Source organism: Notothenia rossii (genome assembly GCF_949606895.1).
Source record: "Notothenia rossii genome assembly, chromosome: 12".
NCBI lineage: Eukaryota > Metazoa > Chordata > Actinopteri > Perciformes > Nototheniidae > Notothenia > Notothenia rossii.
The window spans coordinates 3,055,068-3,077,973 of NC_136911.1; the positions used below are offsets into that span (position 1 = coordinate 3,055,068).

General features: G+C 44.2%; 1 protein-coding gene across 1 annotated transcript in view; it reads left to right on the forward strand.

The window, feature by feature from the left end:
- pola1 (polymerase (DNA directed), alpha 1) overlaps positions 1 to 22,906 on the forward strand; it is an 80,573-nt gene that overhangs the window by 54,962 nt on the left and 2,705 nt on the right. Inside the window, 2 exon segments of the mRNA XM_079661817.1 lie at positions 5,053 to 5,169; positions 11,753 to 11,849. Coding sequence (XP_079517943.1) covers positions 5,053 to 5,169; positions 11,753 to 11,849 — 214 coding nt within the window.

Below are 22,906 nucleotides of genomic sequence, written 5' to 3' on the forward strand. Positions count from 1 at the left end.
TAATATAAAAGAACATTTAGACACTTAAAAATATAAATAAATACACTTTTAGAATAAACTGACTCATATGGAAACCTCTTGCAAAATAAGTTTTCCTGTCACTTAATTGATTTAATTAGCAAGTACTGTTTGTTGAGTCACTGCATTGTAAGAGAACTGGGAAAATAATTTATTGTTAATTAATCAGTCATTTTCAATTAATGAACCGTTAAGTCTGTATAATATCAGATGTGGGGGAAATGCCCTTGAGTCTGTGTGACCAACACGGCAGAGTGAGTGTTTTGCTCGACAAACGACTTGATTGGATGAATGAAACGTGCTTCCTAAATAAACTAGACTCGACTTGATTAATACATAAATTATCACAGTTGTTGTCAATTAATTATGACTTATTGACTTAATGATTTACGGACTAATTGTTTCAGTGCTAAGCCGCCGTTCGAGGGTCACTAACGGCAGCACTGGAGAATAAATGAAAAGGTTATTTCTCTGCAGCTTTAACAGAAGGAGGTTTCAGTGGAGGTGAGAGTGTTCAAACAAACCCCACACAGAAGAGGAGAGGGTGGATTTCGTGGCCTGGTCCTGCCTCTGTTTGGTTAAATGATGTGGAACTCATTTGACGTCTGCATTCAGTGTGTCAGGTATCCACTGCACTAATTATGCAATTATGAGCCTTTATTCTCTCACGTCCGACTGTTCGCCCGCCCCCCCCCCTCGCGCCGGAAAAATGCCTCAATTAGATTTTTCCCTGCTGCCTCGCTCCTCATGTGCTCCTTGTTTTCTGTGAGGCTCGCACAGCACTGCTGCTGCACTTCATCTAAATGTATCTTTTATTTTTCTGAGTGGATTGGTTTTGGGTCACGGTGCTGGAGCACAGGGGCATTGTGGGTAACTACCCCCCCCTTTCATCCCTGTCAGTCCTGAGCACTTTTTATGTGTGTCTTATAGGTGTGTGTGTGTGTGTGTGTGTGTGTGTGTGTGTGTGTGTGTGTGTGTGTGTGTGTGTGTGTGTGTGTGTGTGTGTGTGTGTGTGTGTGTGTGTGTGTGTGTGTGTGTGTGTGTGTGTGTGTGTGTGTGTGTGTGTGTGTGTGTGTGTGTGTGTGTGTGTGTGTGTCTGTGTTGGTACATGTGCTACTGGCCAAACTGACACGCATTACATAGGCTAGTTGAAAAGAAAGAGACACAACAACTTCTAGTATAATAAAGACCTTCCTCACATTTATTTGATTTGATAAATAGATTTTTTGTATTGTGTGTGTGTGTGTGTGTGTGTGTGTGTGTGTGTGTGTGTGTGTGTGTGTGTGTGTGTGTGTGTGTGTGTGTGTGTGTGTGTGTGTGTGTGTGTGTGTGTGTGTGTGTGTGTGTGTGTGTGTGTGTGTGTGTGTGTGTGTGTGTGTGTGTGTGTGTGTGTGTGTGTGTGTGTGTGTGTTCATTAATTTCTCCCATGGGAACAGCAGTGTGTGCCAAGGCTTGTGTCATACGAAATGCACACAAATAAAAGATCAAACATTTTGCCGCGTGTTTAAAATCCCGCTCTCATATCTCCCTCCTCCATTGTCCTGCATGTGTGTGTTCGTCAGACTCATTTCCCATGATGCTCAGCTCTTTGTACCGGAGCAGCAGAGGTGTTTGGATAATTAGTCTCGGAGCAAGGGTTTGTGGGTAAAGCTGTGAACTCTGGGACTTTCTAATTGATTTGGGACATATGTGTGTGTTTTTCATTGGCTGTGTGTGTGTGTGTGTGTGTGTGGCCTGCATGCATCTCTCCCTGTCTCACGTTTCCTGTTGCATAATAAGGACAACATTTACAGTTTAATGTGCAGTTTGCTCTCACATTATGTTTGTAAAAGGTTTATCTACTGTACACAATGAGCCAGTTTATCAGAGAGCTTTATTGGATATGTGTTTAAGGGATCGTGCAGACGTTGTGTGGTTGGGTTGTTTGAAGTACTTCTCCACAGTCAGTGCTTTACCTAAAGTAGATGTCAGCTGGCAAGCCCCTAATTTGGAGAACCTGACAGGAGTCATTTAATATACATAAACACAGATTGTTTTAGCCGCCAAACTCCATTATCAAAAACAGAACATTTCAGATTTCTGGAGCACTCGATCTGCTGCCTTAAATAATAAGTAATGTCAAATGAACTCTGCCGTGAACCCGATCGAATCAAACTCACATGCAGACTTTTTCACAGACCTTAATATGAGTCCCAACGATCACTGTTAGCGTGATGCTTAGCCACACAGATGAGCCTATTTGCAACCACTAAACACCTGACATGCTGACATCGAGGTCATGATTTATTTGAAGTCGATGTAAGTTCATCAGTTCTTCTTTAGATTCGACTATAAAGCTCTCCTTTTGATAGGAGCACTGCTGAAGGTCTTAAAACCTTCCGTTGCAGACTGAAAACCCACTCAACTGCACCTCTGCCATCACACATAACACACACAAATAATAGTTGTAGTTAAAAGATATTTTTGATCAAATGCACCAGCACTTAAAATGGTTTAGCGTATTTGGAGCGAATGCAGTTTGTATCCTTATAGTTTATTGCACTTTGGATATAACCGTCAGCTAAATGAAATCTAATGTAGTGTCAGGCTTAACACTAGCCCCGCCACGGGTCGCTGTATACCTAAAACCGCCAACGGGTCAAATGTACCCGCCATTAGAATGCATTGATTGTCAAGGTACCATGTTCTTTTATTTATCATTCTAGAACACAGGGTTAAGAGTGAGTTTTGATCGCACAGTGATGAAACTTATACCAATACAATCTGTGGATGAAGTATAAAAGATCGCTACCGTGAGTTATGTGCAAAGTGTCTCTATCTCTCTCTCTCTCTCTCTATATAACTATCTATCGATCTATCTCTCTCTATCTATCTCTATAACTATCTATCTCTCTCTCTATCATTCTATCCATCTCTCTATCTCTCTATCTATAACTAAATACCTCTCTATCTCTCTCTATCCATCTATCTCTCTCTCTATCTATAACTATCTCTCTCTATCTATCTATAACTATATATCTCTCTACAGTATCTCTCTCTATCTATAACTATCTTTCTCTCTCTCTCTATCTATCTCTCTCTATCTATAACTATGTCTCTCTCTCTATCTATAACTATCTCTCTCTCTCTATCTATAACTATCTCTCTCTCTATCCTCTCTATCTATAACTATATATCTCTCTCTCTATCCATCTATCTCTCTCTCTATCTATCTCTCTATCTATCTATAAGGAACGGCAGTAAACAACAGGCGTTGCTATAGCAACACATCATGTTTATGTTTTCGCTGGCGCTAATGGGTATACATGGCCATTTTTTCAGTCTGACTTCATATTGACCATTTTTAACAACAGAGGGTGCTACATAACACTCTGTCAGGAAAAGTCACGGACTGGGAGACTTGAATATTTTATCGGAAAAAAAAATCAAGAAACAGCTGTGGGTCAAATGTACCCGTTGGCGGTTCTAGTGCTAAATGCATCAAGAATCTTAAATTAAAGCTCAGATCTGTCCCTGGAGGTTTGCTTTAACCAGCCTCAGTTTGTTGTTGCTTCTTGATAGGACAGATTATGGAAGGCCTCTGCACAGTGAGATGTGGTTATTCACTGTAGAGCTCGCTGTAAAGGAAAAACAATCTTTACTATTTATGTTTCAGCTGCTGCTCACAAACTGATCAGAGGACGAGACAAAGCTGAACATAAAAATCAATAAGAGAGGGGTGGGGGGCGGGCAGAGAAAGACAGGTGCTTTGGGGTTTGAGGGGGTTTATTTTGAGTGAATGAAAGGGAGGAAGGATACATAGATTTTGGGGGGGGGGGGGGAATGATGGTGGTGGGTCTTATGCTCTGTCATTAGTTGGGCATTAACCCCCCTCCTCTTTAAACCCCCTGAGTAATGACAGGGAATAAGAAGAAGGGGGGGTGCAGGAGCTCGAAGAATACCGAAGATTGAGAGGGTGAGACCACAGCACCTGCCCAGGGTCACTGCCTCACCACAGGGGGTCCTAACTACTGCCGTTTAGCTGTCCGCTGCTCTGCCTGTCTGACAAGTGCTCACCGAGCCAAACCCCCCCCCCCCCCCTAAAGATACATTCACATGTAAAGAGAGATGTGAAGTCAGATGTAAACTCTAGTGTGGTGAAGTTTTCTTTTTAAAAACAGCTTTTTATCAGCAAAATAAACGGCTACATTTTATAAATAAGTAATCACGTAAGGCGGCTGAATGTTTTCTCTGATGAGACGTTTTCATCAGGGCCGTGGATAAGCTACAATTTGAAAGTTTTAAAGTGGCGTTGCAGTAGTGGGGTTTGATGAGTGCTGTAAAAACCACATACAGGATATTAAGAAAGGACTCAATGCAGCAGAATGTATTTTAAAACTTTATTCTTTACTCTATTGATTGATCTATTGTGGTGTTCTGGGTTTCTTAAGAGTAGTCGAACCCGAGCAGAAACGAGATTAAAAACTGAAAGGAGACCGTTTGTTGGTCATGGATGTTTTTCAACTCATTCGAAATCTTGGAAAGGAAAGGGATTTTTTTTTGGAATGACAAAACGTTTAGAAAGATATTAATATTTTTTTTTAGTCTTAATATTGATTTAATCTTCATGAAATGTCAGAAAACTGGGAAAAATGTTCCCAAATGTCTTGATTTGTGGAAACAAAGCCCTAACGTGTATTTGGTACAATGAAAGAAAAGCAGAATATCATCAAATTTCAGAAACTGTTAACGGAGAATGTTTGTCAGTCTTTGCATAAGAAAAGAGATGAATCCATTATCAATATTGACTGTGTGTGTGTGTGTGTGTGTGTGTGTGTGTGTGTGTGTGTGTGTGTGTGTGTGTGTGTGTGTGTGTGTGTGTGTGTGTGTGTGTGTGTGTGTGTGTGTGTGTGTGTGTGTGTGTGTGTGTGTGTGTGTGTGTGTGTGTGTGTGTGTGTGTGTGTGTGTGTGTGTGTGTGTGTGTGTGTGTGTGTGTGTGTGTGTGTGTGTGTCCCAGATGTAGTAGTAAATGTGTGTGTTCTGTGTTTCTCGTAGGGATGGCTGCTGTGTGAGGATCAGGCCTGCATGAACAGAACCAGACGTCTGCCCATCGCCTTCTCACGACACGGACCCATCTGCCCCGCCTGCACCAGGGCCACGCTCAGACCAGAGGTAACACACACAAGCACACACACACACACACACACACACACACACACACACACACACTGAGGCTGAGATGACGGCACAGATTCGACACATTGTTGATGTCTGAGTGTTTTGTCCAGGTGATGGTGCTATGGAGCTGAAGTCACATATGTTCTGTACATTACTCATTAGTATCACATTACACCACATGTACACGGTGATAATCATCCTGCGAGTGTGTGTGTGTGAAACTGTGTGTGTGTGACAGGTCGTCTTATGAACACTTTGTTAGCCTGACCACTGGATTTAAAACAAACACTCTCCCTTTCAATTTGACTGTTCAATCATTTCTCTGTCCATGTCTCACCCCTTGCCTTAACTCTCTTGTCATTTTTCTTTATCTCCCCCCCCCCCCTCTCGGCTGCTTTGCTGTGTCTGGCTCTGTGGCGACAGGTTGTAAACCAGAAGGCCAATTTCTGCTGTCACTGAAGCCACTTAGGCGGCCATTGCTGTGCCTGAGGGCCGTGGCACTTTAAACTGCGGCTGAATGAAACATTTAACTCTCTGTGCTCGCTCAGGCACCCTTCCTCCACCCGAAGAACCACGCTATCTGCTCCTCTCTGCACTCCTACACGTGGAGCTGCAAAGACTTATCCATCAGTTGTCAGCTATCTAATTCATCGCCATTAATACATTCATAATTGTTGGGATTTTTGTAAAGAAAAACATGCATATATTGTGATTTCAGCTTCTTAGATGTGAATATTATAAGATTTCTTTACTTCTCTATGAGAGTAAACTGAACATGACTGAGTTGTGGACAATACAAGACATTTAAGGGCTGTTGGAAACACTTATCTGACGTTTTCTACATCAGAAGACTAATTGATTAGTCAAGATAACATATATAAAAGAGTAAATACCATAGAAGTAATCCTTAGTTGCAGCCAAACTTGATAAACATATTCCTTTGTATGCAACCAAAAGATAGACCTTTAATGTTTACCAGCGTTACAAATAGAAATGACACCAGCATTTCAAACTAAAAGAGACATTGATAAGTAAAATAACAAGTCTTAATTTACAATAAACTTAAATGTCAAATAAGTAAGCAATATTTAATAATGGAAAGTCATATGAAAAGTGGACGTAGTCAGTGTGACGTTACCAATTGTGGTTTCTTACTTGTGTTGATGCTCTGTCTCTTAATATTAACAAAAGTAAAAGATAATTAGTGCATCTGTCCCGAGATGTAACGGCTTCTCCCTTAGTCCAACGTACACCCTTACTTCAAGTTTAATGATGGGCGAGTAGTTTTCCTATAATCCTGCAAACAAGCAAACTGGGGTTACGTGCTGTAACCCAGCTTCTATGAGTGTAGGCGCAGCCCTCTAGTGGCGCATTTCCACTGCAGCGGGTAGCCCCGTTTAAGCGTCCTTAAGCGGCCAGGCCCGTTTTTGGTGGCCTATAGCGTAGCACCGGCTAGCGGGTACTTTTTCCCTCTTTTTCCGGCCCCATAAAATCGTGGTTCTATCCGGCCAGGGCTGAACTAGTGACGTCAACACTCTCGACTGCTGATTGGTCAGAGAGAATCGTCACAAGATCGCGCGCGAGATCATCCCTAGCGTCGCATATATACCTAGAAGCAAGCTTGCAGCATTTTTTATACACAGCGTTTTTGTAAACGGAGGAGCTACAAGAATGGCAACGTCAAAGAAAAGCAAACCGTGGTCGACCGAGGAGGTGACGACGTTCCTACATCTCATTGGGGATGATAAAAGCGGGAGCTCGTCGGAACAACTCGAAATGTGAAAAAAAAAAAAAATCCGATCGCCCCGCCTACACTGCGTTGCTACCCCAGGTCCTAAACTGGAATGGATGTGCGCCACGGCCAGCGAGGCAGCCCGAGGCCTGAGCGAGGACGCTTAAACGGGGCTACCCCGCTGCAGTGGAAATGCGCCACAAGGCTATACGATACAGAACAAACAAACACGCACACGGAAACCGGTAACAGTTACCTCCCTCATACACGCTGCAGATCCTTTCCTGACTTCCTCTGAGGAGAGATATCTCCCTCTGAAGGAATTGATATAGCATGATTCACAGTGACTTCTCACTATTAGGTAACACTGTTATCTGAATCAAGCCAGTGCATGGAGATTAATAGCCCAGCAGCTTACATTTTAAATTGCTGCCAATTATGCAAAGTACTCAAGAGGCCATTCATAGCGGTTTGAGCTGCTGGTAGATAGTCTGAGCTGGAACAACGAGGCGAGACGAAGCGCCCGCCGTCCTCATGGAGCCCCTTCTCCGTCGATGATGAAGATGATATCACTCAGATTCTTCTTTGTGCCGCAGGAAAAACACTTGGAGCGTTTGTAAACGAGCGTCTTGTTTGTGACTGCATCCCCCTTTCCTCCTCTGTTGCATCATGGTACATTTAGCATTGCTGTGGACGCTGCCTCTCCTCTTTCCTCCCTCCATCTCTCCCTTCTCCCCCCCCCCCCCCCCCCTCTGGACACAGATTCAGAGCGTGATCTGATCTCCATGTAATGGGAGAGTAATAGGCACTCTGCCTTGATTGGTTGGTAATTTGGGGGAGTTATGCACAGGTGCAATTTGTAATATTTTCAGTAAATTAAATGTCTTTCTGTTCCATCTCTCCCTCTGTCTCCCCCTCCCCCCCCCACAGCGCTTAACTCAAATGGGCTATTTTTTTTCTCACAGTGTCTCAGATCTCTGTCCTGACTTTCCTTTTCTTTCTCGCTTTTATTCACGGTTCCTTTTCTTTTCATTCTCTCTCCCTCCCCTCCCTCCTTAGCTCTTATACTCATTCTCCTGGCTTGCTCTTTCTCTCCTCCTCTCACCCTCCCTTTCTGTCACTCTCTTTTTCTCCCCTCGTTTTATTGATGTACGCTCAGGCGCCCATTAGAGCTCCCTTTTTCCCTCTAGTGGAAATTGCAGCATGTTAATTTTCACACAAATTACGGCAATAGCAGGTATCTCTATTTGATACATTATAGCGGGAGCAATCAGAGATAATTGAGTGCCTTTCAGAGGGAGACGGCTGCATTCACTGCCGGCTCAAAGCTGCCCCATTATCGCCTAATCGCTCTTTAAACACTGAATTTCGCCGAACAAAAATTCTTGTCATAATTTTGCTTAAGTGTATTTGGAAATCACAGTCCTTTGAGCGAGGATAATTGAAATCAAATCCCTTTCACTGGAGATGACATTTCTACATTTCCCTCCAATTGAAATTAATTTCAAAAATTGAGCATGAATATCTTCAAATAGCAGGCAATTATGCCTTTCAATGGGGAGAAATTACCGGTGCTGAATCGTTGGAGGCTTGCGGGCGAGAGCACCAGTTAAATGCCTTTGTTTCCCGCCGTGTTTGCCTAGTAAAGATTTACATATATTGACTCATTATGGTGTCTTGTGAAGCTGATCGGCGTGACTACCACAACCGGCAATAACGCTCATCGCATCTAAAAAGCTCAAGAGTTTTAAAGCCTCGTGGCCTCACAGCTGAGGGAAAATGTATGTTTGTTTCTCTCCGTCTGCCTCCCTCCCCGCAGCTGCAGTTGTGTGTGTGGGCTCGGATATCGTAGCTTTCACCATTTGCAGATTAGCCGCAGAAGAGAGTGTGACGCCGAGGCCTTGTTTGTGCCTCATATTATCTTCTAATGGTCTTTTCCATCCACTATAACCTTTGTGTGTTTTTGTATTTCCACACACACACACACACACTGAGACGTATGGTCTACATTTACTGCCTCACCAGCGTACTTAAACGACGGTATAGTGCCAAAGTTCTGCGGAGGTCGGATGTGTGTGTGTCCTAAAAGACGGAGACAGGTGTTTTTAAGACTGCGAGGAAGTCTTGAGTGCTCGCTTTATTGTGCGAGCCATTTCAAACTGTTGCTCTGTGATTTGGATCAATTTGTGCGATTTAGCCTCCTTTTCTTATTTCGTACTTGTATTCTATACATCCCGTCTCCATTCTTCCCTCACACACATTCCCCTCTTTCTTAACTGTGTGTGTATATGTGTGTGTTAGAGGGGGAGTCAGTCAGGGAAGAGGGAGGCAAAGGAGCAAGGGGTACGATGTGGGGGGGGGGGGTCCGACGCTCCCGAAGAGAGGCAATTTCACAGCTGGTTTGCTCCTTAGGCAGTCAGGCTGAAAATGCTGCAGATTTGCGGAGCAAATTGAAATGGTGTCAGTGCAGGAACAAAGCAGCGAGCTGAATGACGAGGTGTGTGTGTGTGTGTGTGTGTGTGTGTGTGTGTGTGTGTGTGTGTGTGTGTGTGTGTGTGTGTGTGTGTGTGTGTGTGTGTGTGTGTGTGTGTGTGTGTGTGTGTGTGTGTGTGTGTGTGTGTGTGTGTGTGTGTGTGTGTGTGTGTGTGTGTGTGTGTGTGTGTGTGTGTGTGTGTGTGTGTGTGTGTGTGTGTGTGTGTGTGTGTGTGTGTGTGTGTGTGTGTGTGTGTGTGTGTGTGTGTGTGTGTGTGTGTGTGTGGTGGAGGGGCTCTAAATTCAATAACAACCCTGTAACATTTTAGCCACGCCTTTCTGACACCTGTCAATCAATCAGTGTGCAGCGACAGGCCCGCCCACAATCAGCATTACATTATTTGAATGTGTGTGTGTGTTTTGTGTGCAGAGGAAGAAGTGGTGTGCAGCGTTTGTGCCGATCGAGCTTGTTCAACCTTGGCAACCGTAACCGAGGCTCCATTATGGGATGTGCATGCTTTGGTTGTTGACTAGGCCGTGCATCAACGGTCAACAGCTGTGTGTGCCAATTGGGCAGCCCTAGAGAGCCATTAAACACATTTACACACACACACACACACACACACACACACACACACACACACACACACACACACACACACACACACACACACACACACACACACACACACACACACACACATCACATAGTTTGCATTTAGTTGCATTACATACTCTTGCCACTTGATTACGCCACAGCAGTAAAAACTGAAATTACAATTACGCACATTGCCGATTGGCAGGTATAATGGGTGCACACAGACTCACTTCCCTCACACACACACACACACACACACACACACACACACACACACACACACACACAGGAATTGTCAGGGGATTCTTCCTGGCGGTAATAATAAAGCACTCGGCGCACACCTGATGGCAGTGTGGGGTCGGGGCTTAGCGTGCCCTCTCCAGCGTTGCGGGGAAATGACGAGCCAATAACTGCAATTAAACATGCAGTATAATGGCTAATCAAATTGACAGCCTCGGCTGTTCGCATGCCTCTCTCACAATGGCTTATCACAACAAACTATTATGAGGGAGGGTATTTCAGGCCTGATCCCCTCTTTTCTTTCTCTCTCTCTGTCTCTCCATCTTCTTTCTGTATCTTTACCCTTTCCTCCTCTCTTTCCCTCCCCCTCCTCTCTCTCTCTCTCTCCCCCGCGCTGGCAGGCTGTCGTGTGGCTCCGGTTAATTGCAGTGGAGATTAACAAAGCAAGCAAATTTGTTTTCTTGCTTTGCCGTGTCACACAGAGGAAGGGAGATGTGTTCAGGCAGGAATAGTCGAGAGCACATTTCTGCAGTCACGTTCCCTCTCTACCGGTTTGTCAAAGTGGAAAACAGAGTTCATTACTCTGCCGCCCTGTCGTGGGCTCCGTTCTCTAAAATAACAGGGATTAATAAACTACTTATGTACACGCAGGAAGTTAAATGGATTAGTAGCATTGTCGTTGTTGCACTAACTGTAACCAACAAGGTGTGTGTGTGTGTGTGTGTGTGTGTGTGTGTGTGTGTGTGTGTGTGTGTGTGTGTGTGTGTGTGTGTGTGTGTGTGTGTGTGTGTGTGTGTGTGTGTGTGTGTGTGTGTGTGTGTGTGTGTGTGTGTGTGTGTGTGTGTGTGTGTGTGTGTGTGTGTGTGTGTGTGTGTGTGTGTGTGCATTCACTGTAGCAATTCAAGATTACAGCCACTATGTAATACTCTAATCATATTTTGCATTATTTAACGACCTCCTTTTGTTGGTCTTTTAATCAGGCATTTAAATGGAATCTGACCTCTTGGCATATTTGAAGTTGTTAACTCGGAGTCCGTTATGATTAAACGTGTTGATTAAATATGGAGCTGAAGCAGACATGAAGTCTCACTCTGTTGGTGTAAAAATACAGTACGGTGAATTCACACTCGGTACACAAAACCAGACAGCAGCCAAGTTTAATTTCGGCCTGCCTTCATGTAACTCGTGGAATTAACGTTAAGTAGCGAGAGCCGATTCAACTTGCTGCCAACGATTGTCATTTTAACTGCTGTGGAAACTGCAGTCAAGCCGCTTAAAGAGGAAAACCAGCTAAATGAACACTGTAACTGATGTGTCTAAAATGTCTGTCTCTCTTAACTTCATGACTATGGGCTACAAACTCATACAAGCCCCCTTAACTATTCCTTCAATTGGATTGTTTGTCGGCCATGCAATGAGATATTCACATCAAATGCAGTCTCTCTGTTATGATTACACATTACATTCAGTGTAATATAATATTTATCCGGTTGAGTCGTAGTGTTTTGATCCTGGTTTGTGTGTTTTGTCCACAGTACTCGGAGAAGGCGCTGTACAACCAGCTGTGCTTCTACAGGTTCATCTTCGACTGGGATCAAGCAGTGGCTAAAGTGCCGCCGGGCGAAGAGAAAAGTAAGACACACACACACACACACACACACACACACACACACACACACACACTCACACTCGTGTTGCTAGCTACTGTACTAACCTGTTTGGTTAAAGTTTTGTGCGGTTGTTAAAACAAGCCTGCTTTAAAAAAACAATCATATATATTATTTTTTTTATTCTGTTGCTCCGCCTCTTGAACAGAAATCAAGTTACTACAGCAACTATTGAAGTTTGAATTTTGATACCTGAACAATGCTTCCTCACAAACACACACACACACAACATACCATTAGCAATCAATGGCTCAACGTAAACCTTTTACCCAGGCTACACTTAAAGTATTCACCAATGATGTGAAACACACACACACACACACACACACACACACACTCACACTCACACTCACACTCACACTCACACTCACACACACTCACACTCATGTTGCTAGCTACTGTACTAACCTAGCCTTCAGAAGCATTTCTCTGTTTGGTTAAAGTTTTGTTTAAAAAAGCCTGCTTTAAAAAAACAATCATATATATTATTTTTTTATTCTGTTGCTCCGCCTCTTGAACAGAAATCAAGTTACTACAGCAACTATTGAAGTTTGAATGTTGATACCTTAACAATGCTTCCTCACAAACACACACACACACACAACATACCATTAGCAATCAATGGCTCAACGTAAACCTTTTACCCAGGCTACACTTAAAGTATTCACCAATGACGTGACACACACACACACACACACACACACACACACACTCACACACACACAGAAGTAGCAGCGCATTGGATACAGGGAGAGCGGGTTAAGGACATTCAGCTCCTCGAGTCGACAGCCCTAATTTAAGAGACGGATTCAATCACACACACATACCGAATGCAAAACGCTCCAATCACTGGGAGAAAGAAGGAGAGAGCCCTCCATCGCTCTCCCTCTCTCCTCACCCTCTCTGTCCATCTCCAGCGCGTTCTCCCCTTCTCTGCCTCTCTTGGACAGGCACTCGTTTGGCTGTGTTGATTGAAAACAGGTTTTAGATTTGGGGAAATGATAGGGGGAGTAATGGGCGCGCTGACGAAAGGATAGCCCTTCTCCCATAATGGGACATGGAGCGTATATTTCCCCCCTTGGACTCAAATAGACGCTCCTCCAGCGCTCAGAAGGCGTCTCTGCCGCGAAGCCTCTTTACCCGTTTCTCCCCCTGATTGATGTCACTTGATTAGAAAGGGCTGCCGGGCCGAGTGATTTATTTATTTGATTAAATATTTATGTATGTATGTTATTTATGTATGTATGCCTGAATTTGTCCGAGTGTGTGTGGCAGCGAAAGGGTGAGACAGCAGAGGTAAATATAACGTGTAATCAACAGATGACCACTCAGAAGATGGAGGGATTGGAGGAGGGGGGGGGGGGGGGGGGGGTACTAACATGATTATAGCCTCCATTTTTGCTTTCTTTTATTTCTGTCTTTGCCCAGATGCGAGAAATCATAGCCAATCAATTCTTCAACCTCCTCCTTTCTTTACGTTCTTGTTGTTGGCTGTGTTTTTGTTCTGCCCGGAGTTCCACTCTCATTCCGTGCCTCGCTGTCGGAGCTGAAATGGTTAATGGAAAAGGCGACGGAAAGATAATTGCTTACTTTTTTTGGGGATTATTGATGATTTGCTTCTGGGATTTTCAAGCTGGAATCAGGAGTCCTTAGAGTCCAGTGTTTGAATTGAGTGGTTAGATATCATTTCAAACTAAATGTGTTGGGGTATTAAATCAACAAAACAAGACATTTGAAGATGTTACGTTTTGCTTTTTTAGCTGTTTGATAGACAGAAAGGTTATCAATGAATTGTAGTTGCAGCACAGTACACTATTAACCCAGTAATGGAGTTGTAAGTGTTTATAATACAGTACACGTTTAGCATCTTGTTAATAATTCAGGAATCAGACATTTCACTTCCTGCTGCAAGATCATTTTGATATTCCTAACGTCTTGTGTCTGAAACCCTGAAAGTAATAATGTCCATTTGTGACACGTTACAGGTTAAACAGTCCTTTTAGCTGACTAGGTTCTTTAGTCAAGTCATTTGGTTGCCTTCATGACAACGAAAAGAAGACCTCTCGCTTGGCGCGGCGTACTTAAAGTTGCATTACACAATAAAGCAGGATGAGGTAACATTGAGGACAGTTGTCGATCAGTTCTTATCGCAGAACATGTGTTGTTCAGCAGGTATGAGTCCCCGCTGTTTTGACGATCGGTTAATCTTGTCCAAAAACACCAAATGACTAATATCCAACACTTGTGCCTCAAATAGAGGAGGATGCATGTATACACACTCACGCTGCTATAAAATATAGATTTAAGGTGTTATCTCTCAGCCCTGGGGAAGTAATACCCCACATTACTGCATTACTCACCCAGGGGCCACAGATTACAGGGAGGAGACGTACTACACACACCCTACTCTGCGCTGTGGAGTGTTGCGGTTACACCTATAGGGAAGAGCTTCTGGGGAATGTAAATAGTTGTATCTGGTATTAGAAGAGATAAGACAATATGCTTTTAAAGTATTATATATGCAGTATAAGTGTTTGTCTCCATAAATAGTTATTTCAGATGATTGTGGCGGCTTGTTGATACAAGAATCAACTTTTCTTAGTGGAATAAATGCTATTGTTTAAGCTGAACTATATTTCTCAGTATTAACCAATCACAGGCCTGCTAACAAGTCATGTCTGATAGCAGGGAGGTCCAGAAAACCAAAGCATCGGCACCCAGTTGATTGTTAAATATGGACAATGTGATGTGACTCGTTTCTCTTTTTGAATGCCGGTATAATATACTGTGTCTCAGAGCTTAAGACTTTAGGTTTTCTGTTTGAGATGTCCCTTATAATGCTGCACTGTCAACCAATAAGCTGCGTTGAAATCACCAGGAGAGCTATTTACCGTTAGCTTCTAGCATTAAGCTCGATTTAGTTCAAATCAGTCGTAGGCAAAGGTAGATGATCACACTAAAGGGTAAAGGGTCGGAGAGTTGAGTTGGTTTTAAGAATAATTTGATATTTACAGGTTTTCTTAACACTCAATTTCTGGTATTGTGAAATCTGTGTCTGATATTAGTGACACATTCCTCCATCTCAGTGAACATGAACGCTTACTTTGATCCTACTGTACATGCATCCTGGAATATCACTAGTATTCAGCTCTGCATTGTTTTTGTTTACCTGAATAAGATAAACATTAACTAAATAGATAATGTGTGTGTGTGTGTGTGTGTGTGTGTGTGTGTGTGTGTGTGTGTGTGTGTGTGTGTGTGTGTGTGTGTGTGTGTGTGTGTGTGTGTGTGTGTGTGTGTGTGTGTGTGTGTGTGTGTGTGTGTGTGTGTGTGTGTGTGTGTGTGTGTGTGTGTGTGTGTGTGTGTGTGTGTGTGTGTGTGTGTGTGTGTGTGTTGCAGTGCTCGTGTATGTTTGTGTGTGTGTTGCAGTGCTCCTGTGTATGTTTGTGTGTGTGTGTGTGTTGCAGTCCTCCTGTGTGTGTGTGTGTGTGTGTGTGTGTGTGTGTGTGTGTGTGTGTGTGTGTGTGTGTGTGTGTGTGTGTGTGTGTGTGTGTGTGTGTGTGTGTGTGTGTGTGTGTGTGTGTGTGTGTGTGTGTGTGTGTGTGTGTGTGTGTGTGTGTGTGTGTGTGTTGCAGTCCTCCAGTGTGCGTGCACATTTGTAAGCCTGTCCTATCTACATGTATATTGCATTTTCGTGCCTGATTGCTGCAACTGAGTAAAACATGGAGGTAATTTTATCCTCTGCAGGAGATCTCTAATAGATTATACACACACACACACACACACACACACACACACACACACACACACACACACACACACACACACACACACACACACACACACGCCATGAAAAAAACATGCTGTCCATTCCTTAGCTGGGAACATCCCGTATCAATGACTTTCAAATCATTTCATGTCACTTTTTTTCTCTCTGGCTCCTTTTTTATCTCCCCCCCTCACTCTCTGTCTATCTGTTGCCTTTCTCTCCCCCTCCTCGTCCTCCTCCTCTTCCCCCCCCCCCCCCCCTCCAGGTCTCAATCTTGAGTGTGGGCAGTATGATTGCGTGTGTGAGCAATAATGTAATTTTGCCGCATTGATAAAATATAAATTGTCCTTGAGCTGCGCTTTTCTAATGATCCATTTACCGACAGCTTCCCTGCCACCTCTCAGCACTCTGCATTTGCTCCTCTTCTCCCCTCCCACTCCTCTTCCTCTCTCTCTCTCTTCCTCTCTCTCTCTCTCCGTCTTCATCTCCCACCCTCCCTTTCTCCGGCGGTACAAAGCGGGGTGGCAAAATCCACGGGTGCGATTGTCAAATCAATTATTCATTCTGTGCAATTACACTCACACAAAGAAGTTTCCCCGTGCTCCGAGTGGTGATTAAATTAACTGCTATTCCAGCTGCCCGTCGCCACCAGCCTAATAGAATATTCATGGAGGCGGCCGACGCAATGGCCGATCTCCATTAACTTCATCATGCTCACTTAATTACAGGCTTGTTATTGTATTTACACCTAGTTAGAGCGTGCAGAGCCCCGATCTACTCGTGCCCAGTGTGCGTGAGTGTGTGACAACACCTAGTTAGAGCCCAGATAACCCCTGATACACTCCGAGTGTGTAACAACACCTAGTTAGAGCCCAGATAACCCCTGATACACTCCGAGTGTGTGACAACACCTAGTTAGAGCCCAGATAACCCCTGATACACTCCGAGTGTAACAACACCTAGTTAGAGCCCAGATAACCCCTGATACACTCCGAGTGTAACAACACCTAGTTAGAGCCCAGATAACCCCTGATACACTCCGAGTGTGTAGCAACACCTAGTTAGAGCCCAGATAACCCCTGATACACTCAGTGTGTAACAACACCTAGTTAGAGCCCAGATAACCCCTGATACACTCCGAGTGTGTAGCAACACCTAGTTAGAGCCCAGATAACCCCTGATACACTACGAGTGTGTAACAACACCTAGTTAGAGCCCAGATAACCCCTGATACACTCTGAGTGTGTAACAACACCTAGTTAGAGCCCAGATAACCCCTGATACTCTCCGAGTGTGTAACAACACCTAGTTAGAGCCCAGATAACCCCTGATACACTCCGAGTGTGTAGCAACACCTAGTTAGAGCCCAGATAACCCCTGATACACTCCGAGTGTAACAACACCTAGTTAGAGCCCAGATAACCCCTGATACACTCCGAGTGTGTAGCAACACCTAGTTAGAGCCCAGATAACCCCTGATACACTCCGAGTGTGTAACAACACCTAGTTAGAGCCCAGATAACCCCTGATACACTCCGAGTGTGTAACAACACCTAGTTAGAGCCCAGATAACCCCTGATACACTCCGAGTGTGTAACAACACCTAGTTAGAGCCCAGATAACCCCTGATACACTCGGAGTGTGTAACAACACCTAGTTAGAGCCCAGATAACCCCTGATACACTCCGAGTGTGTAACAACACCTAGTTAGAGCCCAGATAACCCCTGATACACTCAGTGTGTAACAACACCTAGTTAGAGCCCAGATAACCCCTGATACACTCTGAGTGTGTAACAACACCTAGTTAGAGCCCAGATAACCCCTGATACACTCCGAGTGTAACAACACCTAGTTAGAGCCCAGATAACCCCTGATACACTCCGAGTGTGTGACAACACCTAGTTAGAGCCCAGATAACCCCTGATACACTCAGTGTGTAACAACGCCTAGTTAGAGCCCAGATAACCCCTGATACACTCTGAGTGTGTAACAACACCTAGTTAGAGCCCAGATAGCCCCTGATACACTCTGAGTGTGTAACAACACCTAGTTAGAGCCCAGATAACCCCTGATACACTCTGAGTGTGTAACAACACCTAGTTAGAGCCCAGATAACCCCTGATACACTCTGAGTGTGTAACAACACCTAGTTAGAGCCCAGATAACCCCTGATACACTCCGAGTGTGTAACAACACCTAGTTAGAGCCCAGATAACCCCTGATACACTCCGAGTGTGTAACAACACCTAGTTAGAGCCCAGATAACCCCTGATACACTCCGAGTGTGTAACAACACCTAGTTAGAGCCCAGGTAACCCCTGATACACTCTGAGTGTGTAACAACACCTAGTTAGAGCCCAGATAACCCCTGATACACTCTGAGTGTGTAACAACACCTAGTTAGAGCCCAGATAACCCCTGATACACTCTGAGTGTGTAACAACACCTAGTTAGAGCCCAGATAACCCCTGATACACTCTGAGTGTGTAACAACACCTAGTTAGAGCCCAGATAACCCCTGATACACTCCGAGTGTGTAACAACACCTAGTTAGAGCCCAGATAACCCCTGATACACTCTGAGTGTGTAACAACACCTAGTTAGAGCCCAGATAACCCCTGATACACTCTGAGTGTGTAACAACACCTAGTTAGAGCCCAGATAACCCCTGATACACTCCGAGTGTGTAACAAATCCTAGTTAGAGCCCAGATAACCCCTGATACACTCCGAGTGTGTAACAACACCTAGTTAGAGCCCAGATAACCCCTGATACACTCTGAGTGTGTAACAACACCTAGTTAGAGCCCAGATAACCCCTGATACACTCTGAGTGTGTAACAACACCTAGTTAGAGCCCAGATAACCCCTGATACACTCCGAGTGTGTAACAACACCTAGTTAGAGCCCAGGTAACCCCTGATACACTCTGAGTGTGTAACAACACCTAGTTAGAGCCCAGATAACCCCTGATACACTCCGAGTGTGTAACAACACCTAGTTAGAGCCCAGATAACCCCTGATACACTCCGAGTGTGTAACAACACCTAGTTAGAGCCCAGATAACCCCTGATACACTCTGAGTGTGTAACAACACCTAGTTAGAGCCCAGATAACCCCTGATACACTCTGAGTGTGTAACAACACCTAGTTAGAGCCCAGATAACCCCTGATACACTCCGAGTGTGTAACAACACCTAGTTAGAGCCCAGATAACCCCTGATACACTCCGAGTGTGTAACAACACCTAGTTAGAGCCCAGGTAACCCCTGATACACTCTGAGTGTGTAACAACACCTAGTTAGAGCCCAGATAACCCCTGATACACTCCGAGTGTGTAACAACACCTAGTTAGAGCCCAGATAACCCCTGATACACTCCGAGTGTGTAACAACACCTAGTTAGAGCCCAGATAACCCCTGATACACTCTGAGTGTGTAACAACACCTAGTTAGAGCCCAGATAACCCCTGATACACTCTGAGTGTGTAACAACACCTAGTTAGAGCCCAGATAGCCCCTGATACACTCCGAGTGTGTAACAACACCTAGTTAGAGCCCAGATAGCCCCTGATACACTCCGAGTGTGTAACAACACCTAGTTAGAGCCCAGATAGCCCCTGATACACTCTGAGTGTGACAACACCTAGTTAGAGCCCAGATAACCCCTGATACACTCAGTGTGTAACAACACCTAGTTAGAGCCCAGATAACCCCTGATACACTCTGAGTGTGTAACAACACCTAGTTAGAGCCCAGATAACCCCTGATACACTCCGAGTGTGTAACAACACCTAGTTAGAGCCCAGATAACCCCTGATACACTCAGTGTGTAACAACACCTAGTTAGAGCCCAGATAACCCCTGATACACTCTGAGTGTGTAACAACACCTAGTTAGAGCCCAGATAACCCCTGATACACTCTGAGTGTGACAACACCTAGTTAGAGCCCAGATAACCCCTGATACACTCAGTGTGTAACAACACCTAGTTAGAGCCCAGATAACCCCTGATACACTCTGAGTGTGTAACAACACCTAGTTAGAGCCCAGATAACCCCTGATACACTCTGAGTGTGTAACAACACCTAGTTAGAGCCCAGATAACCCCTGATACACTCCGAGTGTGTAACAACACCTAGTTAGAGCCCAGATAACCCCTGATACACTCCGAGTGTAACAACACCTAGTTAGAGCCCAGATAACCCCTGATACACTCAGAGTGTGTAACAACACCTAGTTAGAGCCCAGATAACCCCTGATACACTCAGTGTGTAACAACACCTAGTTAGAGCCCAGATAACCCCTGATACACTCTGAGTGTGTAACAACACCTAGTTAGAGCCCAGATAACCCCTGATACACTCAGTGTGTAACAACACCTAGTTAGAGCCCAGATAACCCCTGATACACTCAGTGTGTAACAACACCTAGTTAGAGCCCAGATAACCCCTGATACACTCAGTGTGTAACAACACCTAGTTAGAGCCCAGATAACCCCTGATACACTGAGTGTGTGTGAGGAAGAGGGGATGTCTAATGCAATCAATTAGGCAAAGTTGTTAAGGATGTGAAGCTGGATTTGTCTGCTTTTTTCTCTATCTTTTTTATTCCAGTCATCGTTCTTGTTATTATTTCCACTCGTTGCCTTTTTCGTTTCACGGCCTTCCAGGCATCTCCCCTCTCCTTCCCGCCTCTTTAAGGGAGGCTATTTATTTGAACTGCACTCCCCACTGCGCTCCGACTTGCCGCCAGGTCTCTCCCTCTTTCTTTCCCCCCTCGGTGACTCTTAAATCATTCTTTTATCTGTTCGCCACACAGTGATTGAGGTGGAAAAGGAGAAAGGAGTGAGGAAGGGGGAACGAGGAATTATTTTTCTCCTACCTTTCAGAAATGATGACATGATTGCTTTCGCTTGATCATGCATCATCACCCTCCTCTCTTCCCCCCAGATAAATAGACTCGTTTGTCTCCCCCTCTCTCCCCTCTTTTCTCCCTCGCTAACACGAGGATTATCTGGTAATAGTTGCTGCGGGCGTTAAAGTCAACCACACCGTTACTGTTTGTCTCATACGTGTTTTTTAGTCGCCATGACTCTGAGTTAGTGCGCTTTCTAAGTGTTTAACTACCATCAATCGTGTGTGTGTGTGTGTGTGTGTGTGTGTGTGTGTGTGTGTGTGTGTGTGTGTGTGTGTGTGTGTGTGTGTGTGTGTGTGTGTGTGTGTGTGTGTGTGTGTGTGTGTGTGTGTGTGTGTGTGTGTGTGTGTGTGTGTGTGTGTGTGTGTGTGTGTGTGTGTGTGTGTGTGTGTGTGTGTGTGTGTGTGTGTGTGTGTGTGTGTGTGTGTGTGTGTGTGTGTGTGTGCGTGTGTGTGTGTGTGTCACTGTGTATCTAACCTTTGTTCCCTGGCCAGTCGGTGGTGTGGTATTTATCCAGCAGCCACTAATGCAGCGGGCAGGAAGACGAGACAGGAGATGGCTCGGACATGACCACCGCCATATGGAGTGTGTGTGTGTGTGTGTGTGTGTGTGTGTGTGTGTGTGTGTGTGTGTGTGTGTGTGTGTGTGTGTGATTAAATACAGTATGTGATCTAGATAAATAAGAGCCGCCGTTTTAAACAGGTTTTTGATGTGTTTACTGCTTGTAGTAAAACAGTGGTAAAGTACAGCTGAAAGGATTTGTTGATTCACCATTTTGACAATCGGTTAATTATCTAATCATTGATAAAAAAAAATAAAAAAAATCCACCTTTTAAAATGTGAGGTAACTCTTTTATATTGTTTTAAATCAAACAACAAACAATGGATTTGAAGATGTCCACAAGGGATGTCGCTCTAACTGGATTCAATGTCGGTGTGGACTTCATATGGCTTGTGCTCGTGAGAGTCCAAAGGTCTTGCTTTTATTCACATCTGAAAGCATGAACCTGTTATTGGCTGTTATTTTGCTCCAAAATGATAAATATATTATCAGCATAGGAGCCGGTTCGTGTTCAGTCGAATGTTGTTTCAGCTTTTGTTGCAGTCCTAGTTTTATAATATGGTAATCATTGGAAAGACTTATCGTGTTTTAGCAGACTTGCAGGTCTTTTGGTTTCATTCTACTAACTTTCATTGAGGCGATTTGTAATATAAAAAAATACGCTTTTTTCATGCTAAATGACTTGTTTCCCAGAATGCATTAGGCAAGGCAAGGCAAGTTTATTTATATAGCACCTTTCAACACAAGGCAATTCAAAGTGCTTTACAAAAAATGAAAGACATTCAGAAAATGGCATTTAAAATCAGTCATTAAAAAGAAAAGATAATAAAAGAAACATTAAAATCAAAAATACATGGATCAAAGTTACAGTGCAGTTTAAGATGTGAATAGTTCAATTAAAAGCAGCGGCAAAAAGAAAAGTCTTTAGTCTGGATTTGAAAGTGAAGCACATCATTAATCATTAATCACTGGTTAATTGAAAGTGGTGCCTCTTAACGATTCGCTGTGGATTCAGATTCACAGATCTTTCGATTAACACGAGAGTGAATTTTTTTATTGAAGGACTTCTCTACACTTCAGAAAATGTTACCTTGAGTGAGCCAAGATGTTCTGGGCGATATTTAAAATATGTGATCCCGCTGCTTCTGCCGTAGAAGAACCCTAATAATAACCAAATAGATTCATAAAGTAAAATCAGATCAGCGGCAGACGAAACCAAACGTCCTCCCATCTCCACCGTCCTGCCTCTTCTTCACCACCTCTTTATTCACCTCAGTATCATTCCAGCCGTATCTCGGTCCGCTCTTCCCTCGGTCGGTGTGTTATCTCTGGGTTCGGCGGCGCTTCGTCTTCAGAATAATGTCGTAAAGATTTGGTTTTGGTGGCTCAGGATGGCAGTCTTCTCTCTGGCCTTATTACGGCCCCCCGGGGGGATAACAGGGACCAGATATCGACTTCATGCTCATCGGGCTTTAATGTGTGTGTGTGTGTGTGTGTGTGTGTGTGTGTGTGTGTGTGTGTGTGTGTGTGTGTGTGTGTGTGTGTGTGTGTGTGTGTGTGTGTGTGTGTGTGTGTGTGTGTGTGTGTGTGTGTGTGTGTGTGTGTGTGTGTGTGTGTGTGTGTGTGTGTGTGTGTGTGTGTGTGTGTGTGTGTGTGTGTGTGTGTGTGTGTGTGTGTGTGTGTGTGTGTCCAGTTAAGAGTGAAACGCTCGTCAGTGTTTATTAGTGAGCAGATAAAGCCGGTGCTCCAGGAAACTAATCGTCTTCGTGGAAGGA